This window comes from Cucurbita maxima, unplaced genomic scaffold, assembly GCF_002738345.1.
Source record: "Cucurbita maxima cultivar Rimu unplaced genomic scaffold, Cmax_1.0 Cma_Scf00033, whole genome shotgun sequence".
NCBI lineage: Eukaryota > Viridiplantae > Streptophyta > Magnoliopsida > Cucurbitales > Cucurbitaceae > Cucurbita > Cucurbita maxima.
Genome location: NW_019272049.1, coordinates 192,369 through 204,227, shown reverse-complemented (window position 1 = coordinate 204,227; position 11,859 = coordinate 192,369). Strand labels below are relative to the sequence as shown.

Sequence of the window (11,859 nt, the reverse complement as noted above, 5' to 3'; positions counted from 1 at the left end):
GGGGGGGGGGGGGGGGGGGGGGGGGGGGGGGGGGGGGGGGGGGGGGGGGGGGGGGGGGGGGGGGGGGGGGGGGGGGGGGGGGGGGGGGGGGGGGGGGGGGGGGGGGGGGGGGGGGGGGGGGGGGGGGGGGGGGGGGGGGGGGGGGGACATGGTGTTACCTCTCCACCACTCCTAGGTCTTGTGGCCTAAGTCAGCTACTTTGTGGCACATATGTTTGTCACTGCGTGGGCGAGAGTTGTGGGACGAATGTCAGGGCTGTCTTTTCTTTGAAAAGGTCTTTCAAGGACAATGTCACCTGTGTCGACATTATGCCCCAACCTATGTGTTGGAGGTTGGATTATGCACCCGCTATCTGGAATGGATTCTGTAAATGTGATAGAACCTAGATGGATTGATGTTCAGAATGCCTCGATGAGATGAATGACACGTGGATTAGTTCGGATTGATATGTCAGAGCAAGTTAAGATGGTCAAGCTATCCTGAGACATGGGACGACATCACGATGCATGGATTATTCAATGGGAACCTAAATGATGATGAGATGCGACGTTGCTTATGAGAGACCTTGACTTAGAGTAGAGGCAAAGTCGAGTCGAACAACTTGGCCTAGTGTAAAGGAAATTGGGAGTCCCAGACAATTGAACATGCCTGCATGAGCAGTGTATGTCTCAAAACAAGCTTAGTTCATACAAGTTGTGTTCAATTGGCAAAGACAAACCTCGCCTAAGGTTTGATGAAGCCCCAAAGTCGGGAAAAAAATATGAATGAAGCTTGAGTTTTTCTCAAAGCTGGTCATGAGCGTGTCAAAATCACAACGCCACGGTTGAAAATGTACGACTGTGACAATTGGTATTAGAGGCACACTTTGTGTGTCCAGTTAAACAAGACAGAGAACTTGAAGGTTGAATGAAAAATTGCAGGTGTGTCACGAGTGCATCAGGACTGTTACGAGTAAGAATCAAGAATAACATTGTGGGTTGAAGCCAAACTCTCTGAGGAGGAGTTTTACACGTCAGTAAATTACGAACCAAGCTCATTTTGCCAAGGGCTGGGAAGTTCAAATGGAAGACAGTGAATCATAAGATGTACCAGGTCGATGCATTAAGAAGAGTCATTCGAATAAAGAGAAATAATGCCAATGGTTGCAAGGAAAGAAGTCGGGGGTCAGATGATAGATGGGTCGGTCAAGTGCAAATGTGCATAACGCAAGTCCATTTGGGTAGGCGACATTGCTGCAAAAGAGGTAGTTGAGTTAAGTGGGGGAGTGCTCAAGAAAATGGGTTGCTCATTCTGAAGAAGCGATCCAAGAAGCGAGCACACGTGTGTTCCTTGAGCCATAGCCTAGTGCCTAAGGTGGATGAATCACATGAGTGTCAAGACCTGCTCAAGAAGAGAGTATCAGGATGGATGTGGGTGACATAGTGAAAAAACTACAACAAAACCAGAGAAGTGTCGGTACAGAATTTGCTACATGAAGGTGGTCAGTTGAGAAGTTGACTGAAGTGTAGTGCCAACACGAGGATGAATTACAAGCTTATAGACCTTGCTTTCGAAAAGGGTTGTGGCCATGACAAAGGAACATTATAGTACACATCCCCGCATTGTCACCATAAAGGGGTGTAGCCATGACGAGAGAATGTTGTGATATAGATCTCTATGCGGCTCAGAGAATACGACGGTTTGGGCCATGATGGCCACATTTAGGGTGTGTTCCCCCTAGCTCAAGCGAAAAATTTTGATGCTAGCTTTTGTCATGATTTGTCTGGTAAGTCTTGGGCTAAGTCTGAAAAGTGGGCAAAGTTAGGTCGGAGAGATAGCCCACAACCATTGAGCAAGTTGTGTTTTACAATGCTTATGTTGCGCGTCTCAGAGACTGAGAGAAGGTTCGACAGTGGGATAGTCCATAAGTAGTGTGCAAGTTTCTGTATTCATTCTAAGAGTGCGAAGAAGTTAATGGGTCAAGTAAACAACCAGTTCGATATTTAGATTTTGAGATTAAGTGGGGAAAAGTGTCACAATCGACAATACGATTGTGCCTCCGAGAAAATCATTAAGGATGATGACTAGGTTAAGTGGGCAGAGTGTTACAACTTGATAAGGAATCAATCCAAGGGAAAGCTTTGAAACAGATTACCTTGTTGATCGAATATCTCAAGGCAAGAACACTTGTTTGAGATTTGAATCAGTCCACAAGCATGATCGATCATGTCTAACTTGAATGATTCTAAACATGCAATCTAAATTAACCCTAATGATAAAGAATCACCCCAAGAGAAAGTAAAATTCAAATTACCTTGATCCATCTCAAAAACATTTGTTTGAGAATCAAATCACTCCACAGGCAAGATTGATCATGTTTAGCTTGAACGATTCTACATGTAACCTAAACTACATATGACAAAGAAACTTAGTCATTGGCAAAAGAAAACACAAATGCTTCTTTTACATACATTTTTCAAGTCTCCTCTACCATGATAACATACTGACTTTATATAGCCTCAAAACCCTTTGACCATAAATGATACATTTAAAGAGTTTGTAACATTGATATTTTATTACTATAATTAGCCACTATATATGTTCTATGAGGCTAGCCTGTAAATAAGCCTTCAAATACCTTAAATAAACACTAACTCTAAGTGATTCACCCAAAATTTATTCTTCAATGTGACATGAATTGAAACACCTCACTGAGAGAAAGTAGGTTTGACCCCCACACACTAGACAGACAAGGGGCAACCCTCAAGTGACGTCCATCCGGCCATGTGAGGGTCAAGATTGAAAAGTACCATGATACGACCGAGGAGAACAATGCATCATCCAACACACCAAGAATGTGCATTCATGAGGCATACACAAGGTTCGAAAGAACGATGCGACACAAGTGTCAAAGACAAACTCGAAGAGGGCTGGGTAGGGGTCTTAGGCCATAACCTCAGAAGTCGAAGTTTTGATATGAGTTTCGATATGCGGCTCTAGAGTTAACTCCGTCTATATGAAAGATGAAAGCTCATCAAATTTGGTGTCAATTGGATGCTTGAGGGACACTACATGAGGTCATATACCCGTAATGCCTCAAAATATACTATATGGGGGAGGCATGATGTTAGTTCTCCATCATTCCTATGTCATGTGACCTAAGCGAGCTATCTTGTAGTATATATGTGTGTTTGAGTATGGACAATAGTTGTCGGACGAGCGTCTCAAGCGTCTTCCTTTTAAAAGGATCTTTCAAGGAAAATATCGAACGACACCGGTGTGCCGACATTGCACTGAAGCCCATGTGATATGAATCAAGGCATCTCAATCATACATTTGAAAGAAGTGGTAAAGAAAGGTTGTTCAAATTATCGGATAAAGTTGAGTTGCAATCATTTTGTTGCAATAAATACAAACTTATTTTTAAATCATTATCGCCCGAAGAAAACAAAAAAACAGAGAGAATATCAGAGCAGGCAGTTGGGCAGTGGTGAGTAAGCGAAGCTTTGACGGAGGAGACGACAATGGCGAACCCTAGAAGGACCTCAATTTCGTTGTTATCTTCAAGCAATCCACAAAGCTTAGAGACTCCATTTCACATTCAATCCCATGGCCGAACTCTTTCTCTCTCGTTACGCTTCTTATTCTCGTTTCTGAAGAACTTTCTGAAGAAGCCTCACGCGTTCCCTTTCTTGCTCTCTGTTTTCCTGTTACTCACATGGATTTCTCTCAGAATCCAGCACTCTTCTTCTCAATTCTCCTCTCCTGATTCCTCCCGCTTTGAACAGAATCCTGATTCGTGGAGCAAGGACGGCGATCTCAAGGCCAACCTCGTTCGCTTCAAGTCTGGATTTCCTTCCCCGATTTCCAGGGACAAAAGGGGCTGGCTACTCGATCCTATTTCCCTTGCGCTTGATTCTGGAATTCCTGGTAATCCGATCGTCTTCGCTTTTGGTTTGAATTCATTACTGTTCTGTTTAGTTTGCGCTGAATTCGGCTTTTGGGTGCTACGTAGCCTATTATGAGTTTTTTGGCATTCCTGTTAATCCGATCATCTTCGCTTTGGGTTTGAATTCATTAGTGTTTCGTTTAGTTTGCTCTGAATTCGGCTTTTGGGTGCTACGTAGCCTATTATGAGTTTTTGGCATTCCTGGTAATCCGATCATCTTCGCTTTTGGCTTGAATTCATTAGTGTTCCGTTTGGTTTGCGCTGAATTCGGCTTGTGGGTGTCTACGTAGCCTATTATGAGTTTTCTGGGTGTTAAATTATACGCGCATCTTCATTTCTTTGAGACTGAAACTGCATGGAATTCTATCCACAGCCACTGGAAACCAAACCCAGTTATTTATTTAATCCTATAAGTGCTCCAAAATCATTTAGTTCTTCAATTCCTATTACCTGGTTTACGGCTTTGTGATTTCCGACTGAAGCCCTCGTTCATTTCAGTGATCATTTCGTTATTCTTGCAGGTGGAGCAGTGTCCTGTGCTTCTGTTCATATTGGGGAAATTCAACCTGGTGCTATGAGGGGAAACCACAGACATCATACATGTAACGAGACATTTGTCCTATGGGGGGCTACAACAAAATTCAGGGTAAGCTAAGGATTAGGAGATTGAAAACCATTTGTTTGTTTTATATTAAGCATTTTATGGATGTGACATAGAGCTGGGAACTGTTTCCTTGAATGTAAAAAGGTAAAATTCAAAATTAAATGTCTTAACGATCTTGTTTTATTTTTATAGATAATTAATTCTCTTATCCTGTTACTAATATGGATTGTTTGTATCTTTATCCACCCTATACAGTTGGAGAACAGCAAGGTAGGCGATAAGGGATATGCTGAAGTGATAATCAGTGCGGATGAGGTTGCTGTTGCAGCAAGTCCAAGAGGAACAGCCCATGCACTGATAAACATGGATCCCGTTCGGACTACATTATTTCTGGGGTGTCAAGATGGTATTATAAACTATAATAGTTCGACTTCAGATTTTAAAGTTTGGAAAGATCTTTAGTTGCAATAAGCTATCTTAATTCAGCCCCTATTTAGGTCTCGGTAAGAATATTCTTCGGCTGTTCTTCATCCCTTCTATTTCCCTTTTCCTAAAATTCGATCTCTTGTTTTTCACATTTGGAGATTTTTTTTGCTAGGTGGAGGGGATAGCATTGTATTTCAAATTTAGGAAATTTGTGATCAAGTTGTCGTGAGGTGAGATAAATTATTACATCTTTGTATACAGTATTCTTTATAATGTATGAAGTACACTAAAGTCTAAAAGCACAATGGTTCTCTGGATCTATGAAGGCTTCAATGTGATAAAGTTCATAATAAATAAAATGTATATGCACAATTATACATAATATTAGTAATTAGTATCAATCATGATATAGAGCAAATGAAAGTCGAGCATTACGTTCAACCTCTACAGTACAAAATTACATTAGAAGTCGTCATCGAAGTAGGATTTCATCCCTATTTTCTCCCATCATTAGACTTATAGCCCCTCCACATTTTCCTCTTCTAGTATCATTTTTCATGTGCCTCCACAAGTATTGGTGGGAGGGAGGAACGGAGCTTGGAGAGAGAATGTCAAATGGAGAAGATTAATCCACAGTTCTTGCCCAAGTATTTCATATATATATTTTTTTAAATGTTGTCTTTAAGCGTTCATGCTCAAGCAAGGCGAGGTGCCTTACCTGAGCCTAGGTGCACACTTTTTGAGGTTTCTCAAACAGTGTATATACATAGGATTCAGCTGTAAACTTGACAAAGCTTAAACAATTTAGTTGAGTTGAAATTCAACCTTTTTTTATTTTCTTTCTTTTTGATAAAACATTGTTATTCATAAATTGAAAAGCGTTGTAAAGAAAAGTTTGACATCTGAGTTTCTGATCGCTGAACTATATTGTGGCACATTTCTTGCAAGTTCTATTCATTTTAGCTTCACAAAGTTGAAAATAAACGTTGTAAATTCTAACATCTCTATATATTCATATTTTCAATTACTCAATGTAGTTTTCCACCTTCTTATGGCACATGAATGTGCTCATATGCTGAAATTTTATTGTTAGTGTATGCAGTTTTCTTTCTGTTGTAGATATGTTGAATCAGCCAGCTTTCTTTTTTGGGATTATATTTTTACTCAAAAGAACTCGGTAGAAGCTGTTCGGGGGGTTTATAATTTCCACGTTCGGTAGAAGCTGTATGGTAAAATTGGCATCATGTAAGTTGGCTGATAATTCCCTGGAAAAACATTAGCCTTTTTGTGGAAATTTAGGAGAATTTTGCAGATTGTGGGAAGATATGTGGGATCTTTATAGTCTTTGTTGCTTCTTGCTCCTGGAATACTCTCGCAAATTCGTTTTCTGTAATTCTTTTGCCTAGGATCTTTTTCTGCAGAGCGTCTTCCTCTTTGACCTCCCTGTAGCTTCCGACTTTTCAATGAAATGGTCTCGTTCCATACGAGGAAAACAATGTCTATTGAGCGTGATTTTGTAGTTTCTTATTTGATGATGAAAATACTTGAATAGTGAAAAGAGTTTTGGAGGCATAAGCATGACTGAATACTCTTTTTTAGCCAAGATTAGCTGTGTAAATTGAAAAGGTTCTATTATGTATGAAACTTCTTATCCTGTCATCTTGAAAGCTTTTCATTAGTTACTGATCATTCTTAGTTACTGTTCCTCTCAAAAGAGAAGTTGCCAAGTTTAGAACACCTGTTTCATTGGGACTTAACTTGTACGTATGTGAATGTGAGGATGGTTAAGCTTGAAAGCTAACTAAAGGGAGCAAGCAAGAAGGTTGCTTGTACCAGAATGCAAGTTTGGACATTGAGATATTGTTGTTTTAGCATGTTTATATAAAGAAGCTAAATTCTGAAGCCCTTCATATCGAACAAGTGTGAGAACGAAAGAGGAGAGAGATTTGTGTAACGATGGAGGCAACGAAGAGGATGGCAGTTCTGGTGGGTTGTAATTACCCTAATACCAAGTATGAGTTACATGGCTGCATAAATGATGTGATGGCCATGCGAGAGACACTGATGAACAGGTTCGGTTTTGAAGAGAGCAATATTCAGGTGCTGACCGATGAGCCAGGCTCGTTGTTGATGCCGACTGGTGCCAACATCAAATGCTCACTCGGGCGAATGGTTGGTAAGGCAAAATCAGGAGACGTGCTGTTCTTTCATTACAGTGGACATGGAACCAGAGTTCCATCCATGAAACATGGAAACTTCTCTCGGCAAGATGAGGCCATTGTGCCCTGTGACTTCAATCTCATTACAGGTTTGTCTGTGTTGTTATTTAGATTAGGAAAGTGATTCATGAAACTGCAATAATTCAGCTGAGTTTTTTGTGTTTGCAGATATCGATTTTCGTCGTCTTGTAAACCGCCTGCCTAAAGGAACGAGCTTCACCATGATTTCGGACTCGTGCCATAGCGGAGGTCTGATTGACAAGGAGAAAGAGCAGATTGGACCTTCGACCATTATCAATGACGAAAAGCTCCAACTCCGATGTACCCCGGACGCTGCAAAGGCAAAAACCATCCCCTTCCAATCAATTCTACAACACCTTTCATTGCATACCAACATCAACACAACAGACATTGGAACACACTTGCTTGAATCCTTCGGAGCAGACGCTAGTCTCAAGTTTCAGCTGGACTCGCGCGAACTCGACACGATCGACTCGCTGAAGCCCGATGCAGGGATTCTGCTGAGTGGGTGCCAAGCAAATGAGAGTTCAGCAGACATGAACCCAGATAATGCAGCGGGGAAAGCATATGGCGCATTCAGCAATGCGATCGAGAACGTGCTGAAGGAGAACCCTGCTGCACTTTCGAACAAACAGGTGGTGGTGATGGCGAGAGGAATGTTGAAGAAGCAAGGCTTGGGGCAGCAGCATCCCTGCCTGTATTGCAGCGATGAGAATGCAGAGGCAATGTTCTTGTGCCAGAACCCATGAGCTCATGCTCCGCCCATATAGCAGACCGGTGAAGAAGTGAAATGAAATAAATCAAACTCTGCTTATTTTTATTATTTTTAAACTTCAATAAAAATGGATTAATTGATCAAGTTTATATACTATAATTATAATTTTATGTCAAAGGAAACCCGAATTTTAAAATAGTATTTAATGTCCACGTTGACTAAGTTAAGAAATGAACTATAAAATGAACTTTTAGTGATCGATTGAACAAAAAGTCAAATATATAAGAGCATATTAGACCGAATTTAATGTTAAAAGGTCTAACAAAGATGTTTTAAAATTCATTACCAATTTCCAATACCGTTGATATGGTGTAATTTGAGTATAAAAAGCTGATCTTTCAATCCTGTAAACTCATTCACCTTCTTGAACTCAAACACTCGGCTCGGTAAATAAAGCGGCTGGATGAGAAGAAAGAAAAATGAGACTGAACTACTGAACGTGTAGGAGGTCTTTTTGAGCGCATCTTTTTCATATCGATCAAGCGGGTTTCGTTTCATTTTTCGGAAAGTTGGATTTTTCCGTTCTAATACTCCTCAAGTTATCATTATTTATCAAATCTGTTCCTATCTAATCTAACAGAACGCTATTGGATCCTGCCGTCCCGCTCTGAAGAATTCATGGGCCGGAGAGCCTACAGGACAAGGGGCACTACTAACCAAACCAAGCCTAGTCCTCGCTGTTAGGGGTAGCTTGCTTCAACTTATGGAATGAGTCATTCAAGTCGTTTAAGCTGTAGGATCAAGCTTTCTTTCAAACCCTCTGTTCACGTCCGTTGGTCTATAATTGATATCGAGAGATTCTTTTAGTGAGTCCCATAGATAACTTAAAAATTCAATGACTAAATTTATAATTTAATCAATATTTTTCGAATAATGAGTAAGATTTAATGGAATGACTTATCATTTAAGGATCATTATCATATCTATTACGATCAATTCAATACTCTTTTGATTTTCTCAAACAAAGAAAGTGAATTTATAATTTAATCAAAAGAAAAATACTTTGATTATTTTTAATTTAGTTTAAAAATATTTAAGTTGATAATCTAAATTTGTAATTTTTTTCCATTTTAAAAACACTTTATAAAAGAAAAATATCGAAAAAGTATATTTAAATATATTATAAAATTTTAAAAAAAAAAATTTAAGGAGGGTGGGGCCAGGGTGTTGTGGGTCCTACCACAGAATAGGCTGATGTGGCAGTCAAAAGTGAAGGAGACGACCGGGTGGCGTCCAAACCGCGTATCCACTTCCCTTCTTTTCCGATTAAAAAATTTGTTTCCCGTTCCGTTTTTTTTTTTCACCGTTACGCGGTGGGAGGAGGGCAGTATCTGCTACATCCACTACCACAGTATTAGTTTCTCAAGCTTTACGTGTCACGGTGTTGTTTGTTCTTCTTTCCACGTGGCAGTAAAATGAACAAGATTTCTCTGATTTGGATCGTACGTGATTCCGTCCGGATGGCCTTCCTTTCCCTTTTTTTTCAGTGCCTTTCTATGTTATTTTACCGTTTTATCCCTCTTGAGTTGGCCTTTATATGTTGCAAATTCCAATTTCGTTTTTGGGACCTCGAAATACCTCAAATGCCCTTGATTGTTTCCTTTTTTCCCCTTTTTGTATAACTTAAAATAAATTATAAGGTTCGTATTTACAACACCCGAGTTTAGTTATCAACACGAACGTTTTCATAATTATATCAAGTGAGATCGTTACTATTATTATTTGAGCTTATATTAATATATTTTAATATAAATATTTAAGTTTTAAAAGAGATGGGTCTTTCCTTTAAAGATTCCTTCGAGCTATTTCAATCTTAACATTATAAATTCCTCAAATACCCTCCACTTTTCATCTTTTAACTCCATTTTATTTTGTTTTTTTAATATGGAGGCAAATAATTAAATTATTGTTTAATATAGTTAAAAGATGTTTTGTTTTAGAGAAGTAACCCAATATAATGTGTTTTTTAATTTAGATTTTGAATAAAATAACTATATTTTTCATTTCCCGTAACATAGATATGGAGGTTAAGTTGATTAGTAAGTTTTTGTTTAACCATTCAGATAGATACCGAATCTCTTTTACGTGGAACTTGAAATAGAGGTGGGGATGATAATATTATAAATATTTAGACAAATAAAGGAGGAAAATAAAAGAAATAATAAAAACCCAAATAATAAAGAGCTATTTATTTATTTATTTATTTATTTCTGTTTTGCTCAAGAAGGGCATTATGGTAAATTTGCAAACAAAATGACTAGGAAAAGAAAAGGTGAAAATGGAAATGGTAATTATGGAAAAAGAAGAAGGGTAAATGGGTAAAATTGGAAGGAAAAAAGTCCCTATTCAGAGCATTTAAAGAAGAGGTGGAGCGCTCGTATAAAAGTCAAGCCAATTCTCATTATTCCTTGCAACAACTACGAACAAAAAACGGATAAAAAACCCTCTTCTTCTTCTTCTTCTTCTTCTTCTTCTTCTTCTTCTCCGGCCGGTAGATTCCTTCTCTCTCTCTCTCTCTCTCTCTCTCTAACTTTCTCTCTATAGGTTGCATAGTTTTAGCATATTTCTTCTGGATGATTTGCTTGTAGAAAAGGACTACTTCATTCGATTATCTTCTCGAGTGAACAGCAATGGCGGATCAGCTAACGGATGATCAGATCTCTGAGTTCAAGGAGGCCTTCAGCTTGTTCGACAAGGACGGCGACGGTTCGTTATATTTCTATTCTCTTTTCTTATGATTCTGCATTGCTTTCTTTCTCATGTTCTCGTCAGTCAGTGTGCCGGATATCTGGTTTCCGTTTCTTCGTCTGGCTTAACTCTGTTTTCCGTTAGATTTTTCTCCTTTCTCTATGTTTATCTGTTATTTATACCGATTTTTTTTGTTGTTCATTTCCGGTTTTCTTTATCGCTTTTGTTGTGATTCGGTTCGGTTGATCGAGGATTAGGATTGGCTTCATTAATGTTGTTCGTTCGTGTCGGATCTCTGCATCCTTAAGCGATTCATCCTTAAGCGATTCAAGTTTGATTTATAGTTTTGTATGAGCTCGTGAACTCGTGGAATCTCTGTTTTCCAGTGAAATGATTCTGGATTCTGAGTGAACATTTAAATTACGCTGGATGCCAATTAATCCACGAGGATATCACGAATTCAGTTCACTCATTTTTCTTTGCCTTTATATCGATCTTACAGGCTGTATCACAACCAAGGAGCTTGGTACTGTTATGAGGTCGCTAGGTCAGAATCCAACGGAGGCGGAGCTTCAGGACATGATCAATGAGGTCGATGCTGATGGCAATGGAACAATCGACTTCCCAGAGTTCCTAAATCTCATGGCTAGGAAGATGAAGGATACCGACTCGGAGGATGAGTTGAAAGAGGCATTCCGTGTGTTCGATAAAGATCAGAATGGCTTCATCTCCGCTGCTGAGCTGCGCCATGTGATGACCAATCTCGGCGAGAAACTGACCGAGGAGGAGGTGGATGAGATGATAAGAGAAGCCGATGTGGATGGCGATGGCCAGATTAACTACGACGAATTTGTCAAGGTCATGATGGCCAAGTGAAAGTCATCATCCTTCCACTATCACCAATCCAAAAACAAATTAGCAAAAATAGGGAGGGCTGGTTAACTTTATAATTGGATCCTCCGGGTTTGCCGTTTGAGTTTAAATCCAAATCTATGATAGAAAATAGTGTCTGCTCTCTGTTTGTTACGTTTTCAGTTTGAATGTATCATCATATCATGTGACTAAGAAAATGTGTCTTCGCTGTCTTCGCTGTTCTTTCTTTCTTTTTCTTTTTCTCGTCTCTCTGTAGGGTTTAATTTTTGTGCATTATTACATCATTTGGATTAAGGCTGGTTGCTTTTTTATTTCTATAAATTAC

At 39.5% G+C, this 11,859-nt stretch overlaps 3 protein-coding genes across 5 annotated transcripts; all 3 read left to right on the top strand.

Annotated features, from left to right (window-relative positions):
* Positions 1-3,411: 3,411 nt before the first annotated feature.
* LOC111467267 lies at positions 3,412-6,533 on the top strand. 3 transcript variants are annotated; one of them, XR_002714501.1, is made up of 5 exons: positions 3,412-3,909; positions 4,450-4,574; positions 4,788-5,035; positions 5,131-5,188; positions 6,078-6,533. XR_002714501.1 is itself a non-coding variant. In XM_023112125.1 (4 exons), the coding sequence occupies exons 1-3, from the start codon at positions 3,504-3,506 to the stop codon at positions 4,992-4,994; spliced, it is 738 nt and encodes a 245-aa protein (XP_022967893.1). In that variant the 5' UTR covers positions 3,412-3,503; the 3' UTR covers positions 4,995-5,035; positions 5,131-5,624. The 3 variants fall into 3 exon arrangements, 2 of the variants coding, with proteins under 2 accessions (XP_022967893.1, XP_022967892.1); XM_023112125.1 differs by lacking the exon at positions 6,078-6,533 and having other exon boundaries at positions 5,131-5,624; XM_023112124.1 differs by lacking the exon at positions 6,078-6,533 and having other exon boundaries at positions 4,788-5,624.
* Positions 6,534-6,677: 144 nt separating this feature from the next.
* Positions 6,678-8,057, top strand: LOC111467234 (metacaspase-9). The gene is made up of 2 exons (XM_023112079.1): positions 6,678-7,266; positions 7,346-8,057. Exons 1-2 carry the CDS (start codon positions 6,915-6,917, stop codon positions 7,945-7,947), a joined length of 954 nt encoding a protein of 317 aa, XP_022967847.1. The 5' UTR covers positions 6,678-6,914; the 3' UTR covers positions 7,948-8,057.
* Positions 8,058-10,414: 2,357 nt separating this feature from the next.
* LOC111467289 (calmodulin-like) lies at positions 10,415-11,828 on the top strand. The gene is made up of 2 exons (XM_023112150.1): positions 10,415-10,679; positions 11,164-11,828. Exons 1-2 carry the CDS (start codon positions 10,604-10,606, stop codon positions 11,535-11,537), a joined length of 450 nt encoding a protein of 149 aa, XP_022967918.1. The 5' UTR covers positions 10,415-10,603; the 3' UTR covers positions 11,538-11,828.
* The last annotated feature ends 31 nt before the right edge of the window (positions 11,829-11,859 follow it).

Bases quoted from the DNA above. Each gene is read 5' to 3' on its own strand.
- LOC111467289 (XM_023112150.1), top strand. From the start codon at position 10,604: ATGGCGGATCAGCTAACGGATGATCAGATCTCTGAGTTCAAGGAGGCC. The intron at 10,680-11,163 runs GTTCGTTATATT...TCGATCTTACAG, and splicing joins GTTCGACAAGGACGGCGACG to GCTGTATCACAACCAAGGAG.
- LOC111467267 (XM_023112125.1), top strand. From the start codon at position 3,504: ATGGCGAACCCTAGAAGGACCTCAATTTCGTTGTTATCTTCAAGCAAT. The intron at 3,910-4,449 runs GTAATCCGATCG...TTATTCTTGCAG, and splicing joins GCTTGATTCTGGAATTCCTG to GTGGAGCAGTGTCCTGTGCT. The intron at 4,575-4,787 runs GTAAGCTAAGGA...CACCCTATACAG, and splicing joins GGGCTACAACAAAATTCAGG to TTGGAGAACAGCAAGGTAGG.
- LOC111467234 (XM_023112079.1), top strand. From the start codon at position 6,915: ATGGAGGCAACGAAGAGGATGGCAGTTCTGGTGGGTTGTAATTACCCT. The intron at 7,267-7,345 runs GTTTGTCTGTGT...TTGTGTTTGCAG, and splicing joins TGACTTCAATCTCATTACAG to ATATCGATTTTCGTCGTCTT.